This window comes from Accipiter gentilis, chromosome 8, assembly GCF_929443795.1.
Source record: "Accipiter gentilis chromosome 8, bAccGen1.1, whole genome shotgun sequence".
In the NCBI taxonomy this organism is placed as follows: Eukaryota; Metazoa; Chordata; class Aves; order Accipitriformes; family Accipitridae; genus Astur; species Astur gentilis.
The window spans coordinates 23987705-24004346 of NC_064887.1; the positions used below are offsets into that span (position 1 = coordinate 23987705).

The window sequence follows — 16642 nt, forward strand, 5'->3', positions numbered from 1 at the left end:
CTTAACAAATCAAGAAATCCGTTTTGTTCAATGAAAACTGAAGGTTTAAAATTTAAGCTGAACTTCTACCCACAGGTACAGTGAAACCATTTTAAAGCCAGCACACCTACAAGGCAGTGGTCTAATGCTTTCAAAATACTCAACTGGTATGCAACCTGACATCTCAGAAAATTTAAGCTCTTAAAAGTCAGATTTTTCTAATTTCTCATTCAAACCCATTTTCACATATGCCACGAGCATGCGCCTTCAATGATTGGTACAGAGAGACAAATTCGTGTTTGTACCCATCTTCATAGCACTGAAAGAATGCAATGGTCAGAAGTGACTGGATAACTTAAGTGCTTATATCTGATAGATAAACAGCTAGTGAATTTATAGCATAGAACCCAGACTACCCCAATAACCTTACTGTGGATTCTAGCCATAGGCAAGAACAAAGGAAATTTCTTTCAGAAACAGGCTGTGTCTCTGTTACAATAGAGTATGTTAACACAAAGTCATAGACAATTACATTGCCAGTTGTTACTGACAATAAAGACCTTAACTTTATCTGAAAAGCAATGGTAAACTTTCAGAAATGGAATAAAAGTTAATTAAAGTGGCAACTAAACTATATCTAATGCCAAGCAATTGATAGAAAGTCATCAGAACCCTGTAGAAAGCAAGAATTGTGATATTGCAATCTTGCAAGAATTGCAGGATCGGAACCTCGATGTCTGTCTTAATAGCTCTGAGTGACCAGGGCATACAAAGCACAAAATAATGAGTGTTTTCACCACCTTGGAAATGCATTTATTTTTTTTAAATCAGAGTTTACTCATAATTAGTATTTCAGCCATGATAGGTCTGCTAGAGAGGGAGAGGAAAAAAAAATAATTTACAATGACCACCAAAACACGCCAGGAAAACACGTTAAATGAAATTATTAAATCCAAAACATTTAAGCCTTACCAAAGCTCTTTTTGAGTCTTTTGAAAGGATGGCCAACAAACAACAGGTCTTTGTGAAAATGCTTCCTCCTTTCTCTGAAATTTTGTCCCCAGCTTTCCCTCTGTATATTTGCAGTAGGTCTAGCAATGTATCTATAGAATTTTCTACTTCATAAACTGCTTGAGTAGTTCTTTCATACTGTTAATACAAGAGAGAGACAAGAGAGGTTATACGGACAGATCTTTAAAATATCTTTCAGGTTAGAGGAAAAAGCAAAATCCATATTCTCCCTTAGATCAAATTTGTAGCTGATCTGGCATCCAAGTGATAAAAATCACTCTGTATGTTACATCATTGTAACAGGTTACAAAAAGCCATACCCTTTTGTTTAGAAAACCATAGAATCTGATTTTACATTTAAAATAGAATAATAAATTAGAATATGTTTAGAGAAATTTAAAAATAAGTTTAGTCTAAATGTTTTGGGGTTTTTTTTCCTGAAATAAAAGTAAAATAATTTGAATGTAAATGCCTATAAGATGCATATAAGATCAAAACCTACATTTAGCAAATATTTTAAATTTCAAAGTAAAAAAACCTCTAGAACAATCAATCCATAGTCAGTAACTACAGTACTAACACAGTACTGAAGCAGCTTTAAGTATTTATGAAAATAATCACCTCTGTAAGAAATCCAAAAGTGTAAATATAGCCTATTCTATGACATGAATTTGGAAAAGTAGCCTGTCTTCTGGAACATATATGTTTCTACCTTAAAAAAAAACTTCACAGCTTATCTTAAGTGCTACGGTTCTGCATTTCTACATGGTTTCATGCAATACTTGGAATACCTTGCAATGTAATCAGTTAGAAGTAAAACTACTACTCTGAGACCATGAAATAATTTTCTTTTGCCAAAAGGAAAATTAAATCATAATTATTACAAACTATATAATTAGTTTCAAAATAGCATAGTTAAAATTCAGAAAATTTTTTTTTTATTCAAAACTATTACTTTTGTTGTTTCAAATTTATCCAGAAATTTTGAGGGTAAATAAAGTAGTCTACAGCTTATAAACCTGCAAAAGAAAATATTAAAGTTACCTTTGAAACATTAAGTAGAACCTGAATTGAATATCTGATCACATCCATGCATGGAACACTCCGGTTACAACTTCGGATCAGAACAAAAATAGTGAAGATTGCTCTGCTCTGGGCCATATTTTCACAACAGAGTGGGGACAGCCTGGTAGCCACCTCTGTGATAATTAAAACAAACAAACAATAACAAAGAAAACTCTGAAGTTCCAGTAATTTAATTGCAAACCCAGGGTTTCCCCTTATTTTTAAGTAGAAGTGCAAAGAAGTAAAAATTGCAATTATTTACTTAAACAAGTATTTCTAAATCAATGGTTTTAGTATTTCAGACTAAAAATTAAGCAAACAAAACAATCCATGGAGAACATATACTGATAATAAACATAACTGAAATATGTAAGGCATAGTATTACTAGGACTGCCAGGAAATCAGAGCAATCATAAAGGATTTCCATTCTTTACGTAACCATTTTAATATTGTTCTTAAATCAATAATCTAATTTTAATCTAGAAAAAACCCTCCATTATACTAACATGTTCACATTTTACAATCATACAGAAAGCCTAAATATCATTATGAACTCTTTTCAGCTGAAAAATTCCAATTTCTATCATCCTTGAAATCTATCAGTTATAATAAAATAAAATACTGACCGAGATGCTTTAATGCTGCAAGAATATAAGAGAGATGTTTGTATTTTAGAAGGTATTCAATAGCAATTGCTGTTCTGTTGTACAATTTGTTTTCTTCTCTGCTCTTTTCATTAGCCTTTTCTAAACTACGTCTTAAAGCTTTAATTTTTGCTGTGTCATTACTCTTTCTCCAAGAATATCCTCTCCACAATGCCTACAGAAAAGGAATTTCAAAGGGAAAAAAGTTGTAAACAAGAGACCATAGAATTTCCATTACCATTCCAAATCAATTTTACACAAGTCTAACAAAGTATTTAATTACCTTGGTTATTAATTTTTAAGTTATTATCAGAGTTTAATCTTCCAGTACTGGATTTTCAAGACAAAAGACCAAAACAAACATGTATATGCACTCCACACTCACTCCCACATAAGACATCTCAACTAGTATCTGCTTAATATTACTTCATGATCTGTTTGCATTTAGCTTTGATGTCTAAACTGAAGCTCACATGATAAATTCTGAACTGATAAATTCACCAGCCAAAGTAAACATCTTCCCTCTACCCAAAAACCCATGAGAGAAAAAAAAACAAAAAAACCCCAAACAAACCAAAAAACACCCAAAACTTAAACAAAATTGTAGTTTTCTTATAAGAAGTATTTACCTGAAATTTAATTACTCCAACTGCAAATTTTCTCCTACGTCTGCAGGCAAGGAATCTTCGTACATTTTGCTGGATTATGGTTGCTGCATTATTTCTGTGATTTAGCCAGCCTCGAATCACATGTTGTAACTGAATGATCCTTTGATAATCTCTTAGAAACTTCTTTTGTTGCATTTTAGCTCGGAACCATCTCTGTTTAAAATTAAAGTACCTTTCCATTTATTTATTTAACACTTTTCTCTAAATTCCCTTTTCCTATCCTAAACAAGCATTGATAAGAACTGCAGAACTATTTTAACATGAGCTTTGACAGATAACAGGCACTATAAGCTTCACTAGCACTCATATAGTCACCATGACACAGCTCTGATTGGCGTGGGTGTAGCTGAAATGCAAGACTACAAAATGAAACCTTAACTAGGAGCATTTAGGAAAGCATTCAGAACGTGAATCAGAATCAAATAGGAATTGGAATAGAATAGAATTTTCAGTTGGAAGGGACCTACAAAGATCATCTAGTCCAACTGCCTGACCACTTCAGGACTGACCAAAAAGTAAAGCGTGTTATTAAGGGCATTGTTCAAATGCCTCTTAAACACTGACAGGCTCAGGGCATCAACCACCTCTCTAGGAGGCTGTTCCAGTGTTTGATCACCCTCTTGGTAAAGAAATGCTTCCTAATATCCAGCCGAAACCTCCCCTGGCGCAACTTTGAACCATTCCCACGCATCCTATCGCTGGATACTAGGCAGAAGAGATCAGCACCTCCCTCTCCACTTCACCTGCTCAGGAAGCTGTAGAGAGCAATGAGGTCACCCCTCAGCCTCCTTCTCTCCAAACTAGATAAACTGAAAGTCCTTATCTGCTTCTTACAAGACATTCCTTCAAGCCCTTTCACCAGCTTTGTTGCCCTCCTCTAGATGCATTCCAGTACCATAACATCCTTCTTAAATTGTAAAACCCAGAACTGCACACAGTGTTCAAGGTGAGGCTGCACCAACACTGAATTGCAGTGGGATAATCACTTCTTTTGCCCAGCTGGCTATACTGTGTTTGATGCACCCCAAGTTTGCCCTCTTGGCTGCCAGGGAACACTGTTGACTCCTATTGAGCCTGCTGTCAACCAGCACCCCCAGATCCCTTTCTGCAGGGCTGCTCTCCAGCCACTCCTCCCCCAAATTATACTTGTGTCTGGTGTTACTCCGTCCTAGGAGTTTTCTTTCTCTTGGCTGGCTTTTAAGGAGAACTACCACTCCACTTTTCTCATTTCCCAGCTTTGTTTCTTCCCATCTATACAGAGAAGGGAGACAGGGTACTGTATGCCAAATCCGAGCAAAAAAAGCCTCTTCTACCATCCATTTGCTTTTGCCTTAAGGGGAAAATATAATTTATGGGGAGAGATAAACAGATTTGTCTATATGGAGGAAGTAGTAGGGCAAAGTTTGCCATAACATCCTTGACTAGAGAACAGCTATTTCAGGGTTCCTGTTTCAGCCTCTCCACTTATCTAATGCTGACCTTCAATTATTGGGACTAAGCGAATGGTCAGTTTGGAGACCTGATTTTTGATCTTGCTTTTGGAGAAGTAAAACATGGTTATATTAAAAATGCTGTAACTTAGGCTCTGGTACCACCTGCAGGTTAGAAACATCCAACAAAGTAAATCACTGTATCCCAGGGGATTGTTCGCATAAGGAGATGCTCTTCTTTTCATGAGCCTTAACAGGTTGTCATGTCTGATCTTTCCTACCTACAGTAGGATGTGAAGAAATAGGCCAAGACAGCACTCAGATTCCTTTGGCAAGCTTGAGGGTCTGAAGGAAACAAACTTTCCCACACTTCCTTAGCTTTAAAGTGCATAAGCCTCCAGAGCCTGATGAGATCCACTCTATTATGCTTAGCTGGCTATAAGCAGCATTATTTAATAACCCATAGTCTCCATAATTTAGCTTTATTTTCACATGTGAAGAAACTACAATGTCTAAGCGTTACTGCTTAGCTGATAGAAAAGAAATTAGACTATATTACAGAAAAACATTTGTCCTTAATTAGACTAACCTGTATTATAAGAACAGATGAGATCTGGTTTCGTGCAAGTTTTAAGATGAGGTGAATCCTATACACTCTTTGAATTTTAATTGCAGACATATGATGATATACAGCAGCTGTAAAATAAAGTAGTCTCTTCTTTTGTTTCTGTTCTGAAATCTGTAGAAGGAAAACAAAACAAGTAACATCATTAATTTTCATACTGACAGGTAGCTGATCATCTATGCAAAGACCATAGTACACAGCACTATGCTATTAGATGCTAATAGCATCTCAGAAGTCACCTCAATAGCATCACCTCAGAAGTCATTACCTCAGAACTAAAGTAAGCTACCTTTCTTCAGTACTAGGTCTCTAATCTAACAGAGAAGTGATTATAAGCAACAATATTAATATACAGTGGAGATCAGTTTCATTGTAAGTGTGTGTGTAAAGTATCAGTTATAGGTAAGCCACAAAGGTCTCAGAAGCTAAAAAAAACACCACCAAACAGGATCAAACTATATTTTGTTCTATTCTGACCCACCCAATTCTCAAATCAGTCAAGAAGAATTTGAATTCAACAAGTGATCAGGTTTCCCTTTTCTTGCCAGCCAGAGCTGATGCTAAAACAGCTCTAGAGATACTTTACATCAAAAGTATAGTTTAATTTGAAGCATACCAACCTTTTTTCTGACTAAATAACCCCGTATAAATGCTTGCAGTTTAATGACAGCTCTTCTAGTTTTGTTGTATTTCATAAATTGAAGCCTGCCTTCCTGCCAAGCCCTCAGATGGTTTTGGATAATTACAGCAGCAGCTTTTTGTTGAACAAGTTTTCTTCTTGCCTTGAAACCTCTGTATGCTTTTTGGATCAAACATGCGGCTTGAAGCTTCTGAAAAATATTTTAAAGAATGCATTGGTAATTAAACTTCTCTTTGTTCCTGTCATGATCAATATACATTTATTTATTTTTTCCATCATAAGAAAGAGAACAAAAATAAAAAAGGAAATACAAGCAAACTCATGCAGTACTAGTTTATATAAAAATACACTTTCACAATTTGGAAAGTCTTTTCCCTTACCTAAATGGGGTCAGAATATGGTCAACTTAATCCTTTGTAAGAATAAAGACAAGTGAAAATTTTACATTTTATCTTATCAGTAGATAGGGATAATTCAACAATTGGACCTGTTTGAAAACAAGAATCAACCTCGTCGCTCCAAGCAAAAAGCAAAATTTGGTATTTTGAAGATTGAAGAGTTTTGATCTAAACTATCTTTGTTCTGGCGCTACCTTTTTTCTTTTCTATACTTCTGTATATTGGTGACAAAAACCACTTAAATACACTGAAAACTTTTAAACCAACCATGACATAGCAGAGTGCAAGTGAAAACATACCTTTCTTAAAAGTCTTCTAGCTCTGTACTGTCTATATGCCAACTGAATCTTAACTGCAGCATTCTTAGTTGCCAGAAACTGATGTTGAATTATTCGTGCAGTAAGGGTTGCTCTCCATCTTCTTTGAACGGTAAGTGCACAGAACTTCTTTTTCAAAAACCTAACACAAAAAATGCATTTTAGGTTTTTTTCCAAAAGATAAGAACACTTGCATTTTTGAAGTAAGAAAACTGTGACAGTTTACAAAATTATTAAGATAGATACTGTGAAAGCAGAGCTGTTATCAACCAAATCTTAGAACACTAGCACAGAAAGACAGGTTTAAAATAGAAGATACTTTTTGTTTTCCCACAGTAGGTACTTCCAGAACCTGCTGCCAAAGGAAGTTGGGGAGAAAGACAGCAATTTTAAAGGCATTAGACAGATTGACATACAACAGGTCCATAACAGGATAATAAAGGGAACAGGCAAGGATGTAAAAAGTTCTAGCAGCCGTAATCTGCTGAGGGAGGACCTTAGAAAGTCACCAGGTTAATGTCTCCCTAAACTTCTACTGCTACTGGCAGAGGACAGAGTTCTGAATGAGAGAGCTATCATGCTGATCAAGTAGAGCGTTTATTGTAAAACCATCTCACAGCAAAATAAACATAAACTAGTTTTACTATTCCATTATGTATTATAACGTAATAGCTTTTCATTCTATTAGTTTTATGGGGCAACATTATCAATATCCAGAACACCCTTCCTGTAAAAAAAAGATCAAGGCCTACTCTTTCTAGATCCCCAATATGCAAAATTTGTGAGGTAGCTTCCAATCCAGAAAAATATTTAAACATAAGAAAAATCCTGCGCAAAAGAATAATCCCACATGCATCAACAGGATTATGCTCATGTGCGTTGCATACATGCTGCAGGATCAGAGCCTGAGAATCTATAGGCATTTGCCAGAGTACAAAGCAGTACTAAATAATTATATAATAAAAGCTTTAAAAAGTAGAGAAATTTGTATCAAATTCAGTATTACCAGGTCCGCTGCTGTTTTGTTTTGAAGTGACTCTGAATAACACATACAGCTTTTACCACAGATGCATATTCCTTTCGTGCTCTGCAGCCTCGAAACCAGGCTTGAATTACTTGTGCTGCTTTCGTTTTGTTAACCCACTGCCTGGTTTTATATCCTCTATATGATGCCTATTAAATATATTTAAAAAAAAAAAAAAAAAAGGACAAGACAGACATTCAAACCTTGGGCTTTTATTCTTTTACTTAATTGAACAAACAAAAAAATAAAAGGAAAAGAGTCATGCTAGCATGAAAGGCTTTTAGTATTCCTATCTCTACAGTATTACAGATATCTAATTTCTCACATCTAGAAGATGTTTTCTAAAGCAAGTGAAACACATTCAGGGAAATACCACAAATTCTACTCTCTTTAGTGTCTGTAAAAATAATTATGTCATGAAGAAACAAATACAAGAGAGATTAAAAAAAACCCAACAAAACCCACATTATGGAATTACCTGAATTCTAATGGCAGCTCTTTGCATTTGATGGTATCTTTGTTGTTCAATATTTCGCATCCAATGGGCTCTGTAGCGCTGCTGTATTAATACAGCAGAAAACTTGTACTGAAGGTATTTCTGTCTCTGAATAAATCCACGGAAAAATGCCTTAAAATAAAAAAGACATAATTTTGGAATATTTCACCACTTGCATGGCATTGACTGGGAAATCGTTTGCATATTTTTAAGTGCAGCTGTACTCACCGGCTTGTTAGAAAAACAACAATATAAGTAAATATATTTTCAATTTCCCAACTAATGCTTTTTTTTTCTACCTTTAAAGCAAAGTAATCATACTTACATTGTTCAGGGTATATAAATTAAACATTCAGAAAATAAGTAAGAAGCTGCCACTTCCCCCCAACACATGGAGGCGAGGATGGCACACTTGCTTTCTTATCTGTTAAGCAGAGCATGTGCTCTCCAACAAGATAGTAATACCAACCTAAAAAGTTATTGTGAGCGATTATTTATTTCCCTGTCTTCCCTGATTTGGGGAAAAAAAAATCCTTTCATTCCAATAATAACCTGAAAAGAAACACTTCCCTTAGGGTAAAATAACTAAGGCCACCACAGAAAGTCACTTAACGCTTTTCCCAGAAGGGAAAAAAAACCCAAAAAGCGTACTCCAACTACATACAAATCATACTTAATATAAAGAAGAAGGAAATATACCTTCGTCCCTCATCCTCAAAAAAAACCCACAATAAATTGAAAAAACACTTCAGAGCAACTAGCCTTCTAAGCTTCTTTGAACTCAACACTGCATGCTTGCTACATGGAGATGAAGAACAATTCTTATTACTTCTTGCTGAGCACACTTTTATTGCATCAATGATGGAAGGAAAAAACATCAGACTAAATAATTTCCTTTTCCTAGAGTACCTCTGAGAAATCACAGATAGTTTCCCAACAAGTTTCATGTGGTGCCACTCAAGGTACTAACTGAAACACACAATAAGAATACAATTTCTCTCCTTACATTCCTCTTGAAAACATTAGCTAGGCACTTAACTTAGTCTAGGGACATATAATAAATCTATAAGACCTAACGTGACTGATTTACTCATGCCTTCCTAAATATGAAGAATTGTATGTACATATGTAATGTAAATGCTACATTAAAGAACATAGCAATCATGCCTTTTTTGCCATTTACTTCACTGTATACCTAGTACTAGTGCCCACTCATTTCAACACATCAAGACAGCTTTCAGTCACATTCCAACCAAAGAAAACATTCATTAAGCTACTAATATTTATACAGGTAAAAGCCAGTTAGGACAAAAATATTCTTAAAAGAACCGAAACACACACAAGTATCAGAACTCATTTGAAGTAGTAAAATTCTATAGGAGAAACAAGAAGAAAAAAGGAATGTTACTTTTTAAGATGAGTACCTCAGAAAGGAAAGACAAAACAGAGTTGAACTGAGACATTTCTGTGCACTGTAGTAGTAAGCTTTATATATCTGCCATCCAACATCCACTTCAGAAATTGATTCTACTTTAACAAGTAGTTTTAAAGTGTTGTTTGCAAGAGCAGTGATCTTTAAAAAACCCACACCCAAAGCCACTACTATAAATTCAAAAGTACCTGAATTTTTATTGTGCTTGCTTTAATTTTGTGAAACCTCTTCTTTTCAATGAATCCTCTGACTCTAGCCTGCACAATAATAATGTTTCTCTGCGTTTGTAAGTAAGTCATTCTTTGGTATTTCACAGTCAAGTGGGATCGGTAGCATCGTTGTAAGACAACTGCTGCTTTTTTGTAGCTCGTATACTGTGATTTAGTTTTATGCATTAGGTAATAGGCTCGTAACATAATAGCTGCTGTTCTAAGTTGAATAAATTTTCTACGCTGCACGGCCATCTGAAGAAAAGACTGAATCTTTCTTGCAGCTCGTATTTGTCTTGCTGTTTTTCTTGCTTTCATACCACGGAAGGCAGACTGGATAATTACTAGTGCTTGTCTTTGAGCACAATACTCCATTTCCTGTAAACGAGCCCTGTGACATGCTCTGTACCACCTCTGAATAGCAACTGCTGAACTCTGAATCAATTTATAGCGAGTCCTTGTTCTTTGGCATCGGAACATAGACTGGATTATTATTGCTGCTGCTTTCTTTTCAAGAAAATGCCTTCTCTCTACACGCATTTGTAAGAATGATTGTATGCACCGTGCAGCAACATTGGTTTTATACAACTGCCTGGCTTTTTTGGCACGAAAACAGGATTGAAGGCAAACGACAGCCTTTTTTATTTTTGCATAGTTTTCCATGTCAGCTTCTTTTGCCATTTTGGCTCTGAAACTTTGCTGTATAACTCTGACAGCCCAGCACAACTGTTTGTAATATCTATGTTGTATGTACATGCGATAACTAGACTGTATTACAATTGCTGAAACATGCATGATTTTCAGTTTCTGTCGTTCCTTCCTGCCTCTATATGATGCTTGAATAACAAGAGCAGAATTCTTCATTGTCAGGTATTTCTTTCGTTGATTCTTTCCTTTAACATATGATTGATAGTAGTTCTGTATAATAATAGCTGCAATTCTCATATTTTGATAGGACCGTCTATTCCTGTGCATTTTATAGGCTGCCTGTATTGTACTAGCCGCTAAATGCATATGCTCAATACTCTTCCGCACCCTGATACCTCTGTACACGGCTTGTATATGAATAGTTGTTCTACGAAGAGAAAGATACTCTAAAGCATGCTGTCTTGACAAAATCAAAGCTCTGTATCTTCTCTGAAAGATAAGAGTAGCTGCTTTAAGAGAGAGATATCTTTGACGTTCTCTAAAAGCTTTAAAATTTTTCTGGACAACAACAGCAGCACAGTGCATTTCTTGATGTTGTTTTTTTGCTCGCATGTCTCTAAAAGCCTTCTGAATACAGGTTGCCGCTTTCTTTAATGAAGAGTAACGCTGTACTGCAATTTTCTTTAGGTTATTGGCTCTGTATCTCTTCTGTATTAGCTGGGTTGCCCACTGAACTTTTTTGTAATGGCAGTACTGCCTGTACATTCGGTAGTTTCTCTGTATTGTAAGTGCTGCCTCATGTCTTTTCTTCAAGAAGCATCTTGTTTTCATCCCTCTATAGGCAGCCTGAAGAACTAAACAAGAATTGTACAGTTTTAAGTATATTTTTCTCACACGCTTCCCTTCCCTGTAAGCACGATAATGTTGCTGTATGATTACTGAAGCAAGCCTGACAGCTTGATAAGAAATGTAAATCTTACGCATTCTTAAGATTGCTTGAATAACTGTAGCAGCTTGATGCATCTGCTGCATTTTTTTTCTTACCACAAAGCCTCTATAAGCAGACTGTACAGCAACAACAGCATTAAGGATAAAGAGGTATTTTTGACGTTGAAGTTTTGCTAGTTTTCTTGCTCTGTATTTTCTCTGAATAACAATAGCAGCTGTCTTAATGGAAAGAAAATATTTTCTTTTGAGAAAAGTTCTAAATCTTCTTTGAATAAGCTCAGCCGATTCAGTCATAGTTCTTACAAGTCTTCTTGTTTTCATACCACGGAATGCAGCCTGGATACAAAGTGTAGCACTTCTCATAATCATATAGTTGTGGACTTGTGTATCTCGCTCCTTACAAGCACGGAACCACTGCTGAATCTGCCTAGTTGCCAGCAATAATTTTCTGAAATCCCTCTGTTGTTTGTGCATTCGATAATAAGACTGTATTATTGCTGCTGACTGATGCATAGTTTTTAAGCCTTGTCGGACCTTCATGCCTCTACAGGCAGCCTGAAGGATAACGATAGACTTCTTTAGTTCCAAGTACTTTTTACGCTGTACTTTGCCTAAACAAAATGCTCTATATTGTCTTTGAATTATAATTGCAGCCATTCTCATTGCCTGATATTTTATGTACATGCGATGCATCTTAAACGTGGCTTGGATACAAATAGCTGCTTGATGCATACAACAAATCCGTCGCCTAATTCTTACACCTCTGTAAATAGCCTGCATTTTGACTGTGGCTATTTTTAAAGACAAATATTTCTGCTTTTGACATTTTGCATGAACAATTGCACAATAATGCCTTTGAACTACTATAGCTGCAGATCTAAGTCTTTCATAGTCCTTTTTGACCAGGTAAGATTTGAAGGCAGCTTGTATATTTGCAGCAGCTTTGTTTAGTCTGTTCAATTGTTTCCTTACAGTCATCCCACGGTAAGCTGACTGCAAGACTAACACAGCTTCCTTTGTTTTTAGATAAATTGCACGTTGGGTTTTTTTCATACAGTAAGCTCTGAAGTATTTCTGAATCACTAGAGTCGCTTCTTTTAGTTTCTTATATTTTAGTTGATTTACATGCATTCTGTAATAGGACTGAATGATTGTTGCAAGATTATGTTTCTTTTGAATTGTTTTTCTCACAGTTTTCCCCCTCCATATTGCCTGAAGACGCACTACAGAGTTACGCAGCTGAATGTATTCTTGCCGTTGCTTCTGGCCTGTAATACTGGCTCTGTAATGCTTTTGGATAGTTCGCACAGCATGGTTCATAAGTCTGAATTTTTTCAGAGCCATGAATTTTCTAAAGGCAGACTGTATCTTAGTAGCAGCAACATGCTGTCTTTGAATCTGCTTTCGTACCTTCCAGCCGTGGAAAGCTGCTTGTAAAGAAAGCACTGCTGCTCTTGTCAGTAAGAAGTTCAGTCTTTGCCTGTTACCAGTCTTGTAAGTTCTGTACCACCTCTGAATCACAATGGAGGACTGAACCATTGCCTTATATTTCATTCTTGCAGCATGAACTCTAAAAGCAGTCTGAATTTTAATAGCAGCTTTATATTCAAGTTTAAGCTTTTTGCGTGCTTTATAACCCCTGTAGGCTGCCTGTAAGCAAACAGCTGCTTTTTTAACTTGCAAGAACTCTTGCCTCTTACACAGTTGCTTTTCATATGCACGATAATGTTTTTGAATAACAACAGCCGCACTATAGATGCTTAAATAACGTTGCCTATCCCTTCTCATTCTGTAGCATGCCTGAAGAAATATTGCAGTCTTCCTCCACCTTTGTATTTGTTTCCTGACAAGATAGCCTCGAACTGCAGCTTGAATTGTAATGCAAGCTCCCTTCAATTTCCTATAATCTTCTTTAAGTTGAAGAGCATATCTATGAGATCGATACCTTCGCTGGACATGAAGTGTTGCCTCCTTTAATGCACAATAATGCTTATGTGCTTGCCTCATCTTTACAAAAGCTTGAATCTTTACTGTTGCATCTTTCAAGTTTTTAAATCTCTTCCGGACAACGTAAGCACGGTAACTTGACTGAATTTTTATCACAGATCTCAATATGCGAGTCTCTCTCCTGGCTTCCATTCCTCTGTAGGCAGACTGTAGGACAATAGCAGCCAGACGCATCTTCTGGAAAGAAGCAGCTGCTTTTTTAGAAGTGACACATGCCCTATACCAAGTTTGAATAACAGAGGCAGCATTTTTAATTTCTTTATATCTTTTTACTTGTTGGTATTTTCTCACATGTGACTGCAAGGTAGTAACAGATTTTTTTAATTGTAGAAATCTTAGTTTCTCTTTTTTCATCCTCCACAGTGACTGAACAACACAAACTGATTTTGTTTGTCTGTATACTTTACGTGCCTTCATGCATCTAAAAGCAGCTTGGAGAACTATCACTGCTGCATGCTTTTGCAAATAGTACTCTCTCTCAATTTTTCCTAATTTATAAGCTCTATAATACCGCTGAATTGTCACTATTTTTTCCCTGTGTTCCTGGTAAATACGTCTAGCCAGCTGACACCTGTACCAAGCCTGAATCTTGATAACACTTTGCCTAATACATAGATACTGCTTCAGATCTCTGTGCATCCTATACCAAGACTGTATGACAAGGGCAGCCCTCTTTCTTTTAGTCAGTTTTGAAGATTGCCATTTTCTGAAATAAGTCTGAAGCACTAAAGTTGCTTTAATTTTCTGTTGAATTTTGTTTTTTCTCCATCTTCTGAATGCAGACTGAATAGTAACTGCTGAAGACTTTAAGATTTCATATCTTTGCCGATCTTTTCTTGCCAACTTAGATGCACGCAGATGTCTCTGAATTGTAACAGTAGCCCAAACAATTTGTTTATATGCAGCAACAGACTTCACCATCCTTATCTTTGCTTGTACAAAAACAACATAGTATCTTAGCTGTAAATATCTTTTCCTAGCACAGTGTCTCCTCCAATAAGCCTGCAGGAAAAAAAACAGAAAATTTAGTATTTTCTTCATGTTATCTTGAGTTCAGCCTAAATTTGATGACTAGCAACCTCAGGCTTTTTAAGATTTCCTTACTTCTACTTAATCCCTAGGAAGATAGGCCAGATATCTACATAAAAAAAACCACAAAAGCCAGATGCTTGAATTATTGCTTTTTTAAGCATTTTGAAATTCTGGGAAAAAGCTAAATTTGCTCTGGCAATAAAAGATTCCTTTTATAAACTATTTGATAAATCAGTGATTCTTTAATCTCCACTCCAGAAAGTCTTAAGAATGTAATATTTAGCTTTGGCTAATAGTGGTGAAATTGAGAATCTTGAGAAACCGAATTAACTGCCCAACTACCAATTGGTAACTAGTATCTGTCATTCTGAATGTGCCCACTGCAGGTGTCATAACACTAGGAGAATAATTTTTATTTTTTTTTTAAAGCTTCTTTAAGCAATGTTCAGCAGGTGCAAAAAGTCAAGCCAACACAATCTGATCAGTCCTTACATTGACTGTCTTAAGACCAAGTGTTTTAATGTTTATGGTATACCAAAACTTTCACTGAAAGGGAACAATTGTTGATTTAATAGCACATTACCATTTCTCTCTGAAGATACAAAGTTACAAAAACATCTCGGGGTGGGGGAGAAAAAAAATAAAAATTACATTTTCATGAAGACATCAGTTGCTGCAGGCATAAAAAATGTCCCTGAGCAAGCCTTTTGTCTTACAGGTTTCAGAGGGTTTCCTTGCTGTGTAATCTCACTTTAGATCATATTACCTGAATGACTGTGGCAGATTTACTTCTGGCTTCCTCCAGTTTTGTCTGTTTCAGAGTTAAAAAAGTCATCCTCGCTAAGTATCTTCTCCAGTGCTTCTGAATGAAAATGGCTGCATTCACTCTCTTCAGGATGCGTTGATGAGACAAGAAGTTTATTACAGATTTTTGAATTACCAGAGCAGCTCTTTCTCTTTCCTACAAAGAGTGAATTTCCATTGAACAGTTAGGATTGGAATTCTCACTCAATTTTTTGATGTATTAAAATAACTATCTAAAGCAATCTCATAAAAAATAGCCTTGTTGATACTACAGCTTTCCTTTACTCTAGTAAAAGAGCTTTGCCAAGAGAGAACTTCTATTTCAGCACTGAGTTCTTTGTAAAAGGGTGGCATCGCTTAAATCTGCATCCCCTGCCTTCATAGTTCCTCCTCTTTGATACTTAACTTTTCAGCACTCCTAAGCAACCCATTTTTAAGCCTCTATTTTAGTTCTCATTCATATGAGTTTAAGATATCCTTACTAATGGAGTACACTGCTATGTTTAAATAACGTAAGAGTATAAACAGTCATACAGCTCATGTCCATCTAGCCCAGAGTTTTGCTTGCACATACCAACCAGTGTTTTTATAGTAACCCAGAGACAGTAGTAACAAACTGATGTACATAAAAGGAAAAAGCAACTAAACTGTAACATGTCAATATTTAGATCATCTTGTCAGAACCCTACTAGCAGCCTATTATACTATAGGCCAAAGTACATATGCGCACATTGTAAGATTTAAAAAAAAAAAAAAAAAAAAAAAAAAGCCTGCAATCCTTAGAGGTTTTGTCTTTGATTCCCCCTCCCCCTACTAGCATCTTTACTATTAGTTATTTAAAAACAGTTATAAAGGGTATGTACCTACATAAATATAACCTCTGCCCCCTTCTACACTGCAGACTCTTAGAATATTTCCCTTGAACACTGTTTCAACATCAAATAAAATGTATCTCAGTTAGACACAGAGGTGGCATTTATCAGCTTTAATGGTGTCACAGTTCTAAAATCATCACAAGATCTGCTATAACTACCAGAAAAGCAAGAAACAAACTATCAGAACTCATGAGATTCAACTCAAAACACTGGTGAAGTTTAGCTCCTGAACAAAAATAGTAAATCCATGCAGAAGTTTAATTACTCTTTTTGTCTTGTAGACATTAATAGGAATTAAAAATTAACTACTCCCTTTTTGTTTTAAGGAAGCAGTGAAACTATTTTATATTTGAAATATTAGGAAAAGGGCTTAATGCATGACATGCTCC

At 35.8% G+C, this 16642-nt stretch overlaps 1 protein-coding gene across 2 annotated transcripts in view; it reads right to left on the bottom strand.

Moving 5' to 3' along the window:
• Positions 1-16642, bottom strand: part of ASPM (assembly factor for spindle microtubules) — a 30781-nt gene that overhangs the window by 857 nt on the left and 13282 nt on the right. Inside the window, exons 17-27 of one of the 2 annotated variants that reach the window (XM_049807672.1) lie at positions 15341-15535; positions 9919-14544; positions 8281-8430; positions 7785-7951; positions 6761-6920; positions 6044-6253; positions 5388-5537; positions 3330-3521; positions 2683-2875; positions 2035-2189; positions 952-1128 (exon numbers count right to left, since the gene is read on the bottom strand). In XM_049807672.1, coding sequence (XP_049663629.1) covers positions 952-1128; positions 2035-2189; positions 2683-2875; positions 3330-3521; positions 5388-5537; positions 6044-6253; positions 6761-6920; positions 7785-7951; positions 8281-8430; positions 9919-14544; positions 15341-15535 — 6375 coding nt within the window. The remainder of the gene's footprint in view (positions 1-951; positions 1129-2034; positions 2190-2682; positions 2876-3329; positions 3522-5387; positions 5538-6043; positions 6254-6760; positions 6921-7784; positions 7952-8280; positions 8431-9918; positions 14545-15340; positions 15536-16642) is intronic. The other variant, XM_049807674.1, reaches the window with a different exon arrangement.